The sequence below is a fragment of the Oncorhynchus kisutch genome, linkage group LG14 (assembly GCF_002021735.2).
Source record: "Oncorhynchus kisutch isolate 150728-3 linkage group LG14, Okis_V2, whole genome shotgun sequence".
Classification (NCBI taxonomy): Eukaryota; Metazoa; Chordata; class Actinopteri; order Salmoniformes; family Salmonidae; genus Oncorhynchus; species Oncorhynchus kisutch.
This window is the reverse complement of record NC_034187.2, coordinates 11,303,267-11,321,225: the sequence shown is the minus strand read 5'-3', so window position 1 is coordinate 11,321,225 and position 17,959 is coordinate 11,303,267. Positions and strand designations below refer to the sequence as shown.

The 17,959-nt window shown below is 40.8% G+C and overlaps 1 protein-coding gene across 6 annotated transcripts in view; it reads right to left on the bottom strand.

The window, feature by feature from the left end:
• The window catches only part of LOC109904287 (SAM and SH3 domain-containing protein 1), a 101,049-nt gene that overhangs the window by 14,385 nt on the left and 68,705 nt on the right, over positions 1-17,959 (bottom strand). For 3 of the 6 annotated variants that reach the window (XM_020501530.2, XM_031787809.1, XM_031787808.1), the window contains exons 2-7: positions 13,313-13,447; positions 3,994-4,044; positions 3,522-3,577; positions 1,851-1,888; positions 998-1,087; positions 519-634 (exon numbers count right to left, since the gene is read on the bottom strand). In XM_020501530.2, coding sequence (XP_020357119.1) covers positions 519-634; positions 998-1,087; positions 1,851-1,888; positions 3,522-3,577; positions 3,994-4,044; positions 13,313-13,447 — 486 coding nt within the window. Of the gene's footprint in view, positions 1-518; positions 635-997; positions 1,088-1,850; positions 1,889-1,972; positions 3,153-3,521; positions 3,578-3,993; positions 4,045-13,312; positions 13,448-17,959 lie in introns of those variants that run through there. The other 3 variants (XM_031787811.1, XM_020501531.2, XM_020501532.2) reach the window with 2 other exon arrangements.

The window sequence follows — 17,959 nt, the reverse complement described above, 5'->3', positions numbered from 1 at the left end:
AATGACACCTTTATGGATGCTCCAATGACGCCTTTATGGATGCTCCAATGATACCTTTATGGATGCTCCAATGACACCTTTATGGATGCTCCAATGACACCTTTATGGATGCTCCAATGACGCCTTTATGGATGCTCCAATGACACCTTTATGGATGCTCCAATGACGCCTTTATGGATGCTCCAATGACACCTTTATGGATGCTCCAATGACGCCTTTATGGATGCTCCAATGACGCCTTTATGGATGCTCCAATGATACCTTTATGGATGCTCCAATGACACCTTTATGGATGCTCCAATGACACCTTTATGGATGCTCCAATGACACCTTTATGGATGCTCCAATGACACCTTTATGGATGCTCCAATGACACCTTTATGGATGCTCCAATGACACCTTTATGGATGCTCCAATGACGCCTTTATAAGTTGTACTTTGTTTGAAGTGGGACTGTACATTCTGAGAAGAGAGTATGTGGAAGAAAACAAACTGTAGGAAGACAGGAAGTGACATACCCTTGCGAGGGCCTCCTCCACGCTGATCATCTTCTCTTTCACCATCATCATCAGCTGGATACGCTCTTCATCACTCATAGTGATGTCACTGGCCACAAAGCCTATGTCCTCGCCGCCTGGGAAACAGCAGTATCATAGCAGCGGAGGGTTAGATAGCGGGACAGATAAGATAGAAAGCTGATGCCCACACAGGACATCATGCCTGTGTGGGATCGAATCCCAGTTCCACCTCTCGTCTATACATTATCGCTTCTATCCGTCTTCCTTTCAATGAGCACATGGAAAATACTAAAGATACGTTGAGACTAAGACTGTTTCAGTGGAGTGGGACTGGGATTTCAGATGCTGTGTGACTAGGACACAGTTTCAGTAGAATGGGATTGGGATTTCAGATGCTGTGCGGCTAGGACACAGTTTCCTGATTTGTGCGATCAGAAATATGTTGGGTAGAGAGAGAATATTTACAAAACAAAACATACCTTTTGAGTTCTGACGCATGACACCTTTCTGCGACTTCCGAAAATTCTGCCAGAAAGACTTGTTTTTATGTCTCTTTTCATCCCATTTTCCTAAACAAGCACATACAGTAGGGCTGAATGAAACATGACATCCAATATAACATCAAATTGTATCTCAATTGTGATAAGAACAAAACTGGCTAAATTCAAATCTTCAAATGAGGTACTAGTTCATTTGTAATAACACAATAACAACCATTACTGTGTATGTAGTTACACATACATTTCAGAGCCAGACCCAGCCAATCAGTATGAGTTTTCCCCCACAAAAGGGCTTTATTATAGACAGAAATACTCCGTTTCATCAGCTGTCCGGGTGGCTGGTGTGAGACAATCCCGCAGGTTACGAAGCCAGATGGAGGTTCCTGGGCTGGCGTGGATACACGTGGTCTGCGGTTGTGAGGCCGGTTGGACCTACTGCCAAAGTCTCTAAAACGACGTTGTGGTGGCTTATGGTAGAGAAATTAACATTAAATTCTCTGGCAACAGCTTTGTCGGTTGGACGTACTGCCAAATTATCTAAAACGACCGCAGACCACATGTATTCCTGCAGTCAGCATGATAATTGCACGCTCCCTCAAAACCTGTAGCATTGTGTTGTGACACAATCGCACATTTTAGAGTGGCCTTGTATTGTCCCCAGCACAAGGTGCACCTGTGTAATTATCATGCTGTTTAATCAGCTTCTTGGATATGCCACACCTGTCAGGTCGATGGATTATATTTTTGTTCAGTGTATATATGTGACACTATACCTCGTAATATTTAGACCAATCAAATTACAGAACTGATGATTATTTTATTTTTTACTTACCCCCTGATCCATCATCAGATGATTTATGCATGGCCAACCTACAAATCAACCAAGAATCAAAAACAAAAAAACAACCCAAGACATAGAAGATGCAGTCTGGTAAGATAACAGACAAATCTCACCTGTTTTCTGATGTAATTCTCTTCATTGTACTGCTGCTATCCTACTGTACCATCTTTGACAAAACACCACTTTATCCACCCTGAGTTCTCTCTCCAAGAATTACAGACGTGTACTATCCCCCTCACAAACATGCACGGTCCCCAACAAACCAAACGTGCACTGTCCCTCTTACCACCAGGCCAGTATAGTGTTAGTGGGGACCGTTCCCAGTAGTCAGTCAGTCCAGATGGGAAAACATGCTGCTGGACAGAGGTCAGACCACAGTGGCTATCTTAACAACAATAGGGGCTTTTCACACCCTGACTGCACTCACTGCAACATCGTCGCTCCTCACGTGGCCTTTGTTTCTCTCCCCACCCCCTCCCATTTTCCCTTGTCTCTCTCCTCTGACATCAGCTGATAGTTGTTGCTGATGCTAGCGACTATCATCCCCCACTGACACATTTCTACACGTGGCCACCCTGCCTAGTCACTGCCAGCCCAGTACTCTACCACTAACCATGCTGACGGAAAGGTTGTAATCGAGGCTTGTGTTCTTCTGAAAGGAACCAACTCTCAGAGGTGGCTACCCAAGACCAGCATATTGTATGAAGTCATGTGACTTTGAGGTGACTTGGGCTTGATTTTTAGAGCACACTAACAGGAGGTACTACTTCTCCCATTGTTTTAGACTGGACAATGACAAAGCTAAGGTGTAAACAAACCTAAATCTTGTGTCGCCGACACCCCGCTGACTCAGTGTATAGTACCATGTTTACTCATGACCAAGATTCCTCCCTTATTCTCCTTTGTTTACAATATGACCATTCATCCTTCCAAACTCACAATAGGGGGAAGGAGAGGAAGTGTTAAATTGGTTTACTAGTAGAGGAAGTGTTCCGTTGGTAGACTAGTAGACGAAGTGTTCCGTTGGTAGACTAGTAGACGAAGTGTTCCGTTGGTAGACTAGTAGACGAAGTGTACCTGGTCAAAAGTAGTGCACTAAATAGGGAATAGGGTGCTATTTAATAGGGTGCCATTTGACACGCACCCTTGGAGAAGATGTATGGAAGTGCTATGACTGTCCCACTCACTGTCCTACCTAACCCCAGGAGTTCAACAATTTATAGTTACGCAATAAGGCACGAGGGTGTGTGGTATATGGCCAGTATACCACAGCTAAGGGTTGTTCTTAGGCACGACACAACGCGGAGTGCCTGGATACAGTGCTTAGCCGTTGTATATTGGCAATATACCACAAACCCCCGAGGTGCCTTATTGCTATTATAAACTGCTTACCCACGTAATAAATGTTTTAATGTTTTGTCATACCCAATCAGCATTCAGGGCTCAAACCACCCTGTTTATAATAAGATAACTTTCACTAGGACAGGAAAACAATGTATGGAACTGCTATGACTGTCCTACTTCCACCAATTGAACTACATATAAGAACATCACATTACAATATAGTCCACAATACACTCCACACAAAGGGGAGATGATGCCGGTGACAGATCTAGAATAACAACATTTTAAGTGTTATATACAGCATCTCTATGGTCTTACCTTCTCTCAGTCTCGGGAGTGGACGCTGCGTTACTGCAACTCAGCCCTAGCGACTCCTGTAGAGAACAGAACACTGGAGTCAGACAGGCAGGCAATGGAATCTGACAAACACACTTGGAGAACTACATTCTAGCGCACAGACAGGCAAGTTGGTTTGGAACTCCTAATGTGCATCTCATTGACCACAAAAGGCTACAGTAGACATTCCTCAGTCAAATTTTTTTAAACCATTTTTCCAGGACACATTATAACACCATGTATTACAAAATCACAAGGCCACAGTCTCCACTATAGACAGTGAAACGTGACTTTGTAGCATTAAAACTGCTCTCCTTGAGACCCCAATAACAGAGCAGTGTTCTGACTCACAGCTGCTCTATGATGTCTGTGATGCAGAGGGAATCCGTCCTCCCAGAGAGTAAACATACAATAGGGGAAGGGCGTACGTCAGTGTGCGGGAACATTCACTCACCTGGATCTGAGAGCGAAGGTGCAGTGATGTCGGGACTAAGTCCACCTTTTCCTGAAAGCCCAGAAGGCACAAGTGAAGCATTAAGAAATATAACTATATCCAGAACCATCACACTGTACTGATGTTAAAGACAACGTCACACTGTTACTGATGGACAACGTCACACTGTTACTGATGAAGGACAACGTCACACTGTTACTGATGAAGGACAACGTCACACTGTACTGATGAAGGACAACGTTACACTGTACTGATGTTAAATACAACGTCACACTGTACTGATGAAGGACAACGTCACACTGTACTGATGAAGGACAACGTCACACTGTACTGATGAAGGACAATGTCACACTGTACTGATGAAGGACAACGTCACACTGTACTGATGAAGGACAACGTCACACTGTACTGATGAAGGACAACATCACACTGTTACTGATGAAGGACAACATCACACTGTTACTGATGAAGGACAACGTCACACTGTACTGATGAAGGACAACGTCACACTGTACTGATGAAGGACAACGTCACACTGTACTGATGAAGGACAACGTCACACTGTTACTGATGAAGGACAACATCACACTGTTACTGATGAAGGACAACATCACACTGTTACTGATGAAGGACAACATCACACTGTAACTGATGGAGGACAACATCACACTGTACTGATGTTAAATACTGATGAAGGACAACGTCACACTGTACTGATGAAGGACAACATCACACTGTTACTGATGAAGGACAACATCACACTGTACTGATGGAGGACAACATCACACTGTACTGATGGAGGACAACATCACACTGTACTGATGGAGGACAACATCACACTGTTACTGATGAAGGACAACATCACACTGTTACTGATGAAGGACAACGTCACACTGTACTGATGAAGGACAACGTCACACTGTACTGATGAAGGACAACGTCACACTGTACTGATGAAGGACAACGTCACACTGTTACTGATGAAGGACAACATCACACTGTTACTGATGAAGGACAACATCACACTGTAACTGATGGAGGACAACATCACACTGTACTGATGTTAAATACTGATGAAGGACAACGTCACACTGTACTGATGAAGGACAACATCACACTGTTACTGATGAAGGACAACATCACACTGTACTGATGGAGGACAACATCACACTGTACTGATGGAGGACAACATCACACTGTACTGATGGAGGACAACATCACACTGTACTGATGTTAAATACTGATGAAGGACAACGTCACACTGTACTGATGAAGGACAACATCACACTGTTACTGATGAAGAACAATGTCACACTGTTACTGATGAAGGACAACATCACACTGTACTGATGAAGGACAACATCACACTGTACTGATGAAGGACAACATCACACTGTTACTGATGTTAAATAGTGATGAAAGCCAACGTCACACTGTTACTGATGAAGGACAACGTCACACTGTTACTGATGTTAAATACAACGTCACGCTGTACTGATGAAGGACAACGTCACACTACTGATGAAGGACAACGTCACACTACTGATGAAGGACAACATCACACTGTACTGATGTTAAATAGTGATGAAGGACAACGTCACACTGTACTGATGAAGGACAACGTCACACTGTACTGATGTTAAATAGTGATGAAGGACAACGTCACACTGTTACTGATGTTAAATAGTGATGAAGGACAACGTCACGCTGTTACTGATGAAGGACAACATCACACAGTTACTGATGTTAAATAGTGATGAAGGACAAAGTCACACTGTACTGATGTTAAATACAACGTCACACTGTTACTGATGAAGGACAATGTCACACTGTACTGATGAAGGACAACATCACACTGTACTGATGTTAAATACTGATGAAGGACAACGTCACACTGTACTGATGAAGGACAACATCACACTGTTACTGATGAAGGACAATGTCACACTGTACTGATGGAGGACAACGTCACACTGTACTGATGGAGGACAACGTCACACTGTACTGATGGAGGACAACATCACACTGTACTGATGTTAAATACTGATGAAGGACAACGTCCCACTGTACTGATGAAGGACAACATCACACTGTACTGATGGAGGACAACATCACACTGTACTGATGGAGGACAACATCACACTGTACTGATGGAGGACAACATCACACTGTACTGATGTTAAATACTGATGAAGGACAACGTCACACTGTACTGATGAAGGACAACATCACACTGTTACTGATGAAGAACAATGTCACACTGTTACTGATGAAGGACAACATCACACTGTTCTGATGAAGGACAACATCACACTGTACTGATGAAGGACAACATCACACTGTTACTGATGTTAAATAGTGATGAAAGCCAACGTCACACTGTTACTGATGAAGGACAACGTTACACTGTTACTGATGTTAAATACAACGTCACGCTGTACTGATGAAGGACAACGTCACACTACTGATGAAGGACAACATCACACTGTACTGATGTTAAATAGTGATGAAGGACAACGTCACACTGTACTGATGAAGGACAACGTCACACTGTACTGATGTTAAATAGTGATGAAGGACAACGTCACACTGTTACTGATGTTAAATAGTGATGAAGGACAACGTCACGCTGTTACTGATGAAGGACAACATCACACAGTTACTGATGTTAAATAGTGATGAAGGACAAAGTCACACTGTACTGATGTTAAATACAACGTCACACTGTTACTGATGAAGGACAATGTCACACTGTACTGATGAAGGACAACATCACACTGTACTGATGTTAAATACTGATGAAGGACAACGTCACACTGTACTGATGAAGAACAACATCACACTGTTACTGATGAAGGACAATGTCACACTGTTACTGATGGAGGACAACATCACACTGTACTGATGGAGGACAACATCACACTGTACTGATGGAGGACAACATCACACTGTACTGATGTTAAATACTGATGAAGGACAACGTCACACTGTACTGATGAAGGACAACATCACACTGTTACTGATGAAGAACAATGTCACACTGTTACTGATGAAGGACAACATCACACTGTACTGATGGAGGAGAACATCACACTGTACTGATGTTAAATACTGATGAAGGACAACGTCACACTGTACTGATGAAGGACAACATCACACTGTTACTGATGAAGGACAATGTCACACTGTTACTGATGAAGGACAACATCACATTGTTACTGATGAAGGACAATGTCACACTGTTACCGATGAAGGACAACATCACACTGTACTGATGTTAAATACTGATGAAGGACAACGTCACACTGTTACTGATGAAGTACAACGTCACACTGTTACTGATGTTAAATACAACGTCACACTGTACTCATGAAGGACAACATCACACTGTACTGATGTTAAATACTGATGAAGGACAGTGTCACACTGTACTGATGTTAAATACAACGTCACACTGTACTGATGTTAAATACAACGTCACACTGTACTGATGTTAAATACAACGTCACACTGTACTGATGAAGGACAACATCACACTGTACTGATGAAGGACAACATCACACTGTACTGATTAAGGACAACATCACACTGTACTGATGAAGGACAACATCACACTGTACTGATGAAGGACAACATCACACTACTGATGAAGGACAACATCACACTGTACTGATGAAGGACAACATCACACTGTACTGATGAAGGACAACGTCACACTGTTACTGATGTTAAATACAACGTCACGCTGTACTGATGAAGGACAACGTCACACTACTGATGAAGAACAACATCACACTGTACTGATGTTAAATAGTGATGAAGGACAACGTCACACTGTACTGATGTTAAATACAACGTCACACTGTACTGATGTTAAATAGTGATGAAGGACAATGTCACGCTGTTACTGATGAAGGACAACATCACACAGTTACTGATGTTAAATAGTGATGAAGGACAAAGTCACACTGTACTGATGTTAAATACAACGTCACACTGTTACTGATGAAGGACAATGTCACACTGTACTGATGAAGGACAATGTCACACTGTACTGATGAAGGACAATGTCACACTGTACTGATGAAGGACAACATCACACTGTACTGATGTTAAATACTGATGTTAAATACAACATCACACTGTACTGATGTTAAATAATGATGAAGGACAGTGTCACACTGTACTGATGTTAAATACAACGTCACACTGTACTGATGTTAAATACAACGTCACACTGTACTGATGTTAAATACAACGTCACACTGTACTGATGTTAAATACAACGTCACACTGTACTGATGAAGGACAACATCACAGTGAACTGATTAAGGACAACATCACACTGTTACTGATGTTAAATAGTGATGAAGGACAACGTCACACTGTTACTGATGAAGGACAACGTCACACTGTTACTGATGTTAAATACAACGTCACGCTGTACTGATGAAGGACAACGTCACACTACTAATGAAGGACAACGTCACACTGTTACTGATGTTAAATACAACGTCACGCTGTACTGATGAAGGACAACGTCACACTGTTACTGATGAAGGACAACATCACACTGTTACTGATGAAGGACAACGTCACACTGTTACTGATGAAGGACAACGTCACACTGTTACCGATGAAGGACAACGTCACACTGTTACCGATGAAGGACAACATCACACTGTACTGATGTTAAATACTGATGAAGGACAACGTCACACTGTTACTGATGAAGGACAACGTCACACTGTTACTGATGTTAAATACAACGTCACACTGTACTCATGAAGGACAACATCACACTGTACTGATGTTAAATACTGATGTTAAATACAACATCACACTGTACTGATGTTAAATACTGATGAAGGACAGTGTCACACTGTACTGATGTTAAATACAACGTCACACTGTACTGATGTTAAATACAACGTCACACTGTACTGATGTTAAATACAACGTCACACTGTACTGATGTTAAATAGTGATGAAGGACGTCACACTGTACTGATGTTAAATACAACGTCACACTGTTACTGATGAAGGACAACATCACAGTGTACTGATTAAGGACAACATCACACTGTACTGATGAAGGACAACATCACACTGTACTGATGAAGGACAACATCACACTGCACTGATGTTAAATACTGATGAAGGACAACGTCACACTGTTACTGATGAAGGACAACGTCACACTGTTACTGATGTTAAATACAACGTCACACTGTACTCATGAAGGACAACATCACACTGTACTGATGTTAAATACTGATGTTAAATACAACATCACACTGTACTGATGTTAAATACTGATGAAGGACAGTGTCACACTGTACTGATGTTAAATACAACGTCACACTGTACTGATGTTAAATACAACGTCACACTGTACTGATGTTAAATACAACGTCACACTGTACTGATGTTAAATACAACGTCACACTGTACTGATGTTAAATAGTGATGAAGGACGTCACACTGTACTGATGTTAAATACAACGTCACACTGTTACTGATGAAGGACAACATCACAGTGTACTGATTAAGGACAACATCACACTGTACTGATGAAGGACAACATCACACTGTACTGATGAAGGACAACATCACACTGTACTGATGAAGGACAACATCACACTCTTACTGATGTTAAATAGTGATGAAGGACAACGTCACACTGTTACTGATGAAGGACAACGTCACACTGTTACTGATGTTAAATACAACGTCACGCTGTACTGATGAAGGACAACGTCACACTACTGATGAAGGACAACATCACACTGCACTGATGTTAAATAGTGATGAAGGACAAAGTCACACTGTTACTGATGAAGGACAACGTCACACTGTTACTGATGAAGGAAAACATCACACTGTACTGATGTTAAATAGTGATGAAGGACAACGTCACACTGTTACTGATGAAGGACAACGTCACACTGTTACTGATGTTAAATAGTGATGAAGGACAACGTCACACTGTACTGATGAAGGACAACATCACACTGTTACTGATGAAGGACAACATCACACTGTTACTGATGAAGGACAACGTCACACTGTAACTGATGGAGGACAACATCACACTGTAACTGATGGAGGACAACATCACACTGTAACTGATGGAGGACAACATCACACTGTACTGATGGAGGACAACATCACACTGTACTGATGGAGGACAACATCACACTGTACTGATGGAGGACAACATCACACTGTACTGATGGAGGACAACATCACACTGTACTGATGGAGGAGAACATCACACTGTACTGATGTTAAATACTGATGAAGGACAACGTCACACTGTACTGATGAAGGACAACATCACACTGTTACTGATGAAGGACAATGTCACACTGTTACTGATGAAGGACAACATCACATTGTTACTGATGAAGGACAATGTCACACTGTTACCGATGAAGGACAACATCACACTGTACTGATGTTAAATACTGATGAAGGACAACGTCACACTGTTACTGATGAAGTACAACGTCACACTGTTACTGATGTTAAATACAACGTCACACTGTACTCATGAAGGACAACATCACACTGTACTGATTAAGGACAACATCACACTGTACTGATTAAGGACAACATCACACTGTACTGATTAAGGACAACATCACACTGTACTGATGAAGGACAACATCACACTGTACTGATGAAGGACAACATCACACTGTACTGATGAAGGACAACATCACACTGTACTGATGAAGGACAACGTCACACTGTTACTGATGTTAAATACAACGTCACACTGTACTGATGAAGGACAACGTCACACTACTGATGAAGGACAACATCACACTGTACTGATGTTAAATAGTGATGAAGGACAACATCACACTGTTACTGATGTTAAATAGTGATGAAGGACAACGTCACACTGTTACTGATGAAGGACAACGTCACACTGTTACTGATGTTAAATACAACGTCACGCTGTACTGATGAAGGACAACGTCACACTACTGATGAAGGACAACATCACACTGTACTGATGTTAAATAGTGATGAAGGACAACGTCACACTGTACTGATGTTAAATACAACGTCACACTGTACTGATGAAGGACAACGTCACACTGTACTGATGTTAAATAGTGATGAAGGACAATGTCACGCTGTTACTGATGAAGGACAACATCACACAGTTACTGATGTTAAATAGTGATGAAGGACAAAGTCACACTGTACTGATGTTAAATACAACGTCACACTGTTACTGATGAAGGACAATGTCACACTGTACTGATGAAGGACAACATCACACTGTACTGATGTTAAATACTGATGTTAAATACAACATCACACTGTACTGATGTTAAATAATGATGAAGGACAGTGTCACACTGTACTGATGTTAAATACAACGTCACACTGTACTGATGTTAAATACAACGTCACACTGTACTGATGTTAAATACAACGTCACACTGTACTGATGTTAAATACAACGTCACACTGTACTGATGAAGGACAACATCACAGTGTACTGATTAAGGACAACATCACACTGTTACTGATGTTAAATAGTGATGAAGGACAACGTCACACTGTTACTGATGAAGGACAACGTCACACTGTTACCGATGTTAAATACAACGTCACGCTGTACTGATGAAGGACAACGTCACACTACTAATGAAGGACAACATCACACTGTACTGATGTTAAATAGTGATGAAGGACAACGTCACACTGTTACTGATGAAGGACAACATCACACTGTTACTGATGAAGGACAACGTCACACTGTTACTGATGAAGGACAACGTCACACTGTTACTGATGAAGGACAACGTCACACTGTTACCGATGAAGGACAACATCACACTGTACTGATGTTAAATACTGATGAAGGACAACGTCACACTGTTACTGATGAAGGACAACGTCACACTGTTACTGATGTTAAATACAACGTCACACTGTACTCATGAAGGACAACATCACACTGTACTGATGTTAAATACTGATGTTAAATACAACATCACACTGTACTGATGTTAAATACTGATGAAGGACAGTGTCACACTGTACTGATGTTAAATACAACGTCACACTGTACTGATGTTAAATACAACGTCACACTGTACTGATGTTAAATACAACGTCACACTGTACTGATGTTAAATACAACGTCACACTGTACTGATGTTAAATAGTGATGAAGGACGTCACACTGTACTGATGTTAAATACAACGTCACACTGTTACTGATGAAGGACAACATCACAGTGTACTGATTAAGGACAACAATACACTGTACTGATGAAGGACAACATCACACTGTACTGATGAAGGACAACATCACACTGCACTGATGTTAAATACTGATGAAGGACAACGTCACACTGTTACTGATGAAGGACAACATCACACTGTTACTGATGTTAAATACAACGTCACACTGTACTCATGAAGGACAACATCACACTGTACTGATGTTAAATACTGATGTTAAATACAACATCACACTGTACTGATGTTAAATACTGATGAAGGACAGTGTCACACTGTACTGATGTTAAATACAACGTCACACTGTACTGATGTTAAATACAACGTCACACTGTACTGATGTTAAATACAACGTCACACTGTACTGATGTTAAATAGTGATGAAGGACGTCACACTGTACTGATGAAGGACAACATCACAGTGTACTGATTAAGGACAACATCACACTGTACTGATGAAGGACAACATCACACTGTACTGATGAAGGACAACATCACACTGTACTGATGAAGTACAACATCACACTGTACTGATGAAGGACAACATCACACTGTACTGATGAAGGACACCATCACACTCTTACTGATGTTAAATAGTGATGAAGGACAACGTCACACTGTTACTGATGAAGGACAACGTCACACTGTTACTGATGTTAAATACAACGTCACGCTGTACTGATGAAGGACAACGTCACACTACTGATGAAGGACAACATCACACTGCACTGATGTTAAATAGTGATGAAGGACAAAGTCACACTGTTACTGATGAAGGACAACGTCACACTGTTACTGATGAAGGACAACATCACACTGTACTGATGTTAAATAGTGATGAAGGACAACGTCACACTGTTACTGATGAAGGACAACGTCACACTGTTACTGATGAAGGACAACGTCACGCTGTTACTGATGGACAACATCACACTGTACTGATGTTAAATACAACATCACACTGTACTGATGTTAAATAATGATGGACAACATCTGATTGTAAAATTGCAACCGTTAGGTTAAACCTAATAAGTAGAATATGATTTACCATCGCTGATTGTGCATCTTGGACAACCTTACGTTTCCTAATCTCCTCCATTCTGTCTTGGACATCACTGAGAGAGGCACTGTAATAGTCAGAGTACTCCTGAGCCAAGTCCTCAAATGTTCCCAATGAGCCATCCTAGAGGAGAAGACATGGTCTGTATGAACAGAGATGAAGACCTACCTCATCACATAGTAAGGATCAACATATCACAGAGCAATAGAGGGTTGGCACAAGCTATCACATAACAGACCCGCATCCGGTGCATAGTACAACAGGAAAACAGTAGACAAGTAAACTGACCATTGTTTTACGACATCAACATCAGATGTCGTAAAGTGCCGTGGTAGAGAACCGGGGGACTGTGGGAGACCAGGGGCCAGAAAGACTAGTGTGTGTGTGTCTGAGCTACTGGCTCTCCCTCTCCACCAGTAATACAATGCCTACACACTCTCCAGACCTTCTCAGGAGTGACCCCAGAAGCATCGTATGTACAGTAGTCTTTGACCTGACCACTGTCAACAGTATCAACTTGAGAAGTTTTGGTACAAGTACACAGCTCATTGTACCAGAAATAACCAGGAATACTAGTGAGATGGCTTTTCCTCAATAGAAACCCAGGATCTCCAGACCTACAGAACACTGCAGAGACATCCTACTATTGTGTTCTTTAGCGCCCTTTGTTGTGTGGGCTGAAGAAAATTAAAAAGATAGGAAAAGGTTCAGGACTTTTGCAGACTCATCTCCTGCAAATGTCTTCAAAGTATTGCTGGTGATTTTCCTCTCCCAAACTGGAAATACAAAATAAATAATATAGTGATATCTGTCCTGTCCTACAGAGCCAGGCTGATACCATTTACTCTACAACCCTGTTCCTCTCTGTAATCTGATATGACATTGTACTCTTCCTTTGTGTTTACACGACAGGGACTAGGTGATATCACATGTTGATATCCCCATATCAGTACTGTTATGGGGATACTCACGAGGTTTCGCAGAGCTGCCTGGAGAACATGCTTAGTCACTGTTTTTCTTCCAAAGAGAAAATAATTATATGAAACATTGGCCAGATCAGCTGTAACCTTGAGCTTCTCACTGATAAGCAGTTTGTGCTGAAGAAGAATGTCTGAGTCAGTGAAATTAAACACCAGGGATGTATCCCAAATTACACCTTATTCCCTTTATAGTGCACTACTTTTGACCAGGGCCTATAGGGTTCTGATCAAAAGGTGTACCCTATATAGCAAAATAGGGTACCATTTGAGATGCATCCCTGGTGTTTAATGTCACTGACTCAGACATTCTTCAATATTTCATATCATTATTTTCTCTTTGGAAGAAAAACAGTGATTAAACATGGTCCCCAGCTCTGCAAAAATTCTGAGGAATGCAAAGCTGACAAGCAGCTGCTGTTACAGTTGAAGTCAGAAGTTTACATACACTTAGGGTGTAGTCATTAAAACTAGTTTTTCAACCGCTCCACGTATGTCTTGTTAACAAACTGTAGTTTTGGCAAGTCATTTAGGACATCTACTTTGTGCATGACAAGTCATTTTTCCAACAAATGTTTACAGACAGATTATTTCACTTAATTCACTGTATTACAATTATTTCATATAATTCAATGTATTACAATTCCAGTGGATCAGAAGTTTACATACACTAAGATGACTGTGCATTTAAACAGCTTGGAAAATTCCAGAAAATAATGTCATGGCTTTAGAAGCTTCTGATAGGCTAATTGACATCATTTGAGTAAATTGGAGGTGTACCTGTGGATGTATTTCAAGGCCTACCTTCAAACTCAGTGCCTCTTTGCTTGACATCATGGGAAAATCTAAGACCTCAGAAAAAGAATTGTAGACCTCCACAAGTCTGGTTCATCCTTGGGAGCAATTTCCAACCGTCTGAAGGTACCACGTTCATCTGTACAAACAATAGTACGCAAGTATAAACACCATGGGACCACGCAGCCATCATACTGCTCAGGAAGGAGACGCGTTCTGTCTCCTGGAGATGAACGTACCTTGGTGCGAAAAGTGCAAATCAATCCCAGAACAACAGCTAAGGACCTTGTGAAGATGCTGGATGAAACAGGTACGAAAGTATCTATATCCACAGTAAAACAAATCCGATAGAGGACTTTTTGATGTACAAACATTTTCTAAAACGACATTTGAGGCGACTTATGGTAGAGAAATCAACATTCAATTCTCTGACAACAGCTCTGGTGGACATTCCTGCAGTCAGCATGCCAATTGCATGCTCCCTCAAAACTTCACATTTGTGGCATTGTGTTTTGTGAGAAGACAATACATTATAGGAGTGGCCTTTTATTGTCCCCAGCACAAGGTGCACTTGTGTAATGATCATGTAGTTTTATCAGCTTCTTGATATGCCACACCTGTCAGGTGGATGATTATCTTTGCAAAGGAGAAATGCTCATTAACAGGGATGTAAACAAATTTGTGCATCAAATCGGAGAGAATTAAGCTTTTTGTGAATATGGAACACTTAAGGGATCTTTCATTTCAGCTCATGAAACATGGGACAAACACTCTACATGTTGCATTAATATTTTCATTCAGTATATATTATTTTTTTAATTTAAAAGGATAATGTAGTACTATAGTTTAACGTCAAAGTAATATTTCATGCAGTTAGCGGAAGTTCCTAACTGTACTGTACTGTATGTACAATATGTCCTCTTTTGTATCACAAAGTCTTACATGACATGTAAGATCTAATGGGGCTGTTAATGTCATCAGCCAGAACAGAATATTTATTTTTATTTGTCACATGCGCCGAATAAAACAGGTGCAGACCTTACAGTGAAATGCTACGATGCAAAAAAAAACTAACAAAATAGCACGGTTGGTTAAAAACTTCTTAGGGCTGAGATCGCGTTAACTGGATCGATATGACAACAGTCAGTGAAAGTGCAGGGCGCCAAATTCAAAACAACAGAAATCTCATAATTACAATTCCTCAAGCATACAAGTATCTTATATCATTTTTAAAAGGTAATCTCGTTGTTAATCCCACCACAGTGTCCGATTTCAAATAGGCTTTACAGCGAAAGCACAACAAACGATTATGTTTTGGTCAGAGCCAAGTCACAGAAAAACACAGCCATTTTTCCAGCCAAAGAGTGGAGTCACAAAAATCAGAAAGAGATTAATTCTATCACTAACCGTTGATGATCTTTATCAGATGACACGCATAGGACTTAATGTTACACAATACATGTATGTTTTGTTCGATAAAGTTAATATTTATGTCAAAAATTCTCAGTATACATTGGTGCGTTATGTTGAGTAGTTCCAAAACATCCAGTGATTTTGCAGAGAGCCACATCAATTTACAGACATACTCATTATAAATGTTGATGAAAATACAAGTGTTATGCATGGAACTTTAGATACACTTCTCCTTAATGCAACCGCTGTGTCAGATTTCAAAAAAGCTTTACGGAAAAATCAAACCATGCAATAATCTGAGTACTGCACTCAGAGACCCAACAAGCCAAAAAGATGTCCACCATATTGTGCAGTCAACAGAAGTCAGAAATAACATTATAAATATTCACTTACTTTTGATTATCTTCATCAGAATGCACTCCCAGGAATCCCAGTTCCACAATAAATGTTTGTTTTGTTCGATAATGTCCATCATTTATGTCCAAATAGCTACTTTTGTTAGCGCGTTTTGTAAACAAATCCAAAGTCACGAAGGGCGTTCACTAGGAGCAGACGAAATGTCAAAAAGTTCCATTACAGTCCGTAGAAACAGGTTAAACGAGGTATAGAATCAATCTTTAGGATGTTTTTTAACATAACACTTCAATAATGTTCCAACCGGAGAATTCCTTTGTCTGTAGAAAAGCAATGGAGCGCAAGCTACCTCTCATGTGAATGCGCGTGACCAGCTCGTGGCAATCTGCCAGACCACTGCCTCAAAGAACCCTTATGAGCCCCTCCTTTACAGTAGAAGCCTCAAACAAGTTTCTGAAGACGGTTGACATCTAGTGGAAGCCTTAGGAGGACCAATATCCCACTGTATCTTCAATAGGGAATGAATCGACCAACCTCAGATTTCCCACTTCCTGGTTGGATTTTTTCTCAGGTTTTTGCCTGCCATATGAGTTCTGTTATACTCACAGACATCATTCAAAGAGTTTTAGAAACTTCAGTGTTTTCTATCCAAATAATATGCATATATTAGCAACTGGGACTGAGGAGCAGGCAGTTTACTCTGGGCACCTTATTCATCCAAGCTACTCAATACTGCCCCCAGCCATAAGAAGTTAAGAGCCAATAAAACAACAGCCATTCTCTCCGGCGCCATTTTCCATATATCTCCTGTACTAAGCTATCCCATACACTGCCGGTCAAAAGTTTTAGAACACCCACTCATGCAACGATTTTTCTTTATTTTTTACTATTGTCTACATTGTAGAATAATAGTGAAGACATCAAAACTATGAAATAACACATGGAACCATGTGGTAACAAAAAAAAGTGTTAAACAAATCAAAATATATTTATATTTGAGATTCTTCATTGCCTTGATGACAGCTTTGCACACTCTTGGCATTCTCTCAACCAGCTTCATGAGGTCGTCACCTGGAATGCAGTTCAATTAACAGGT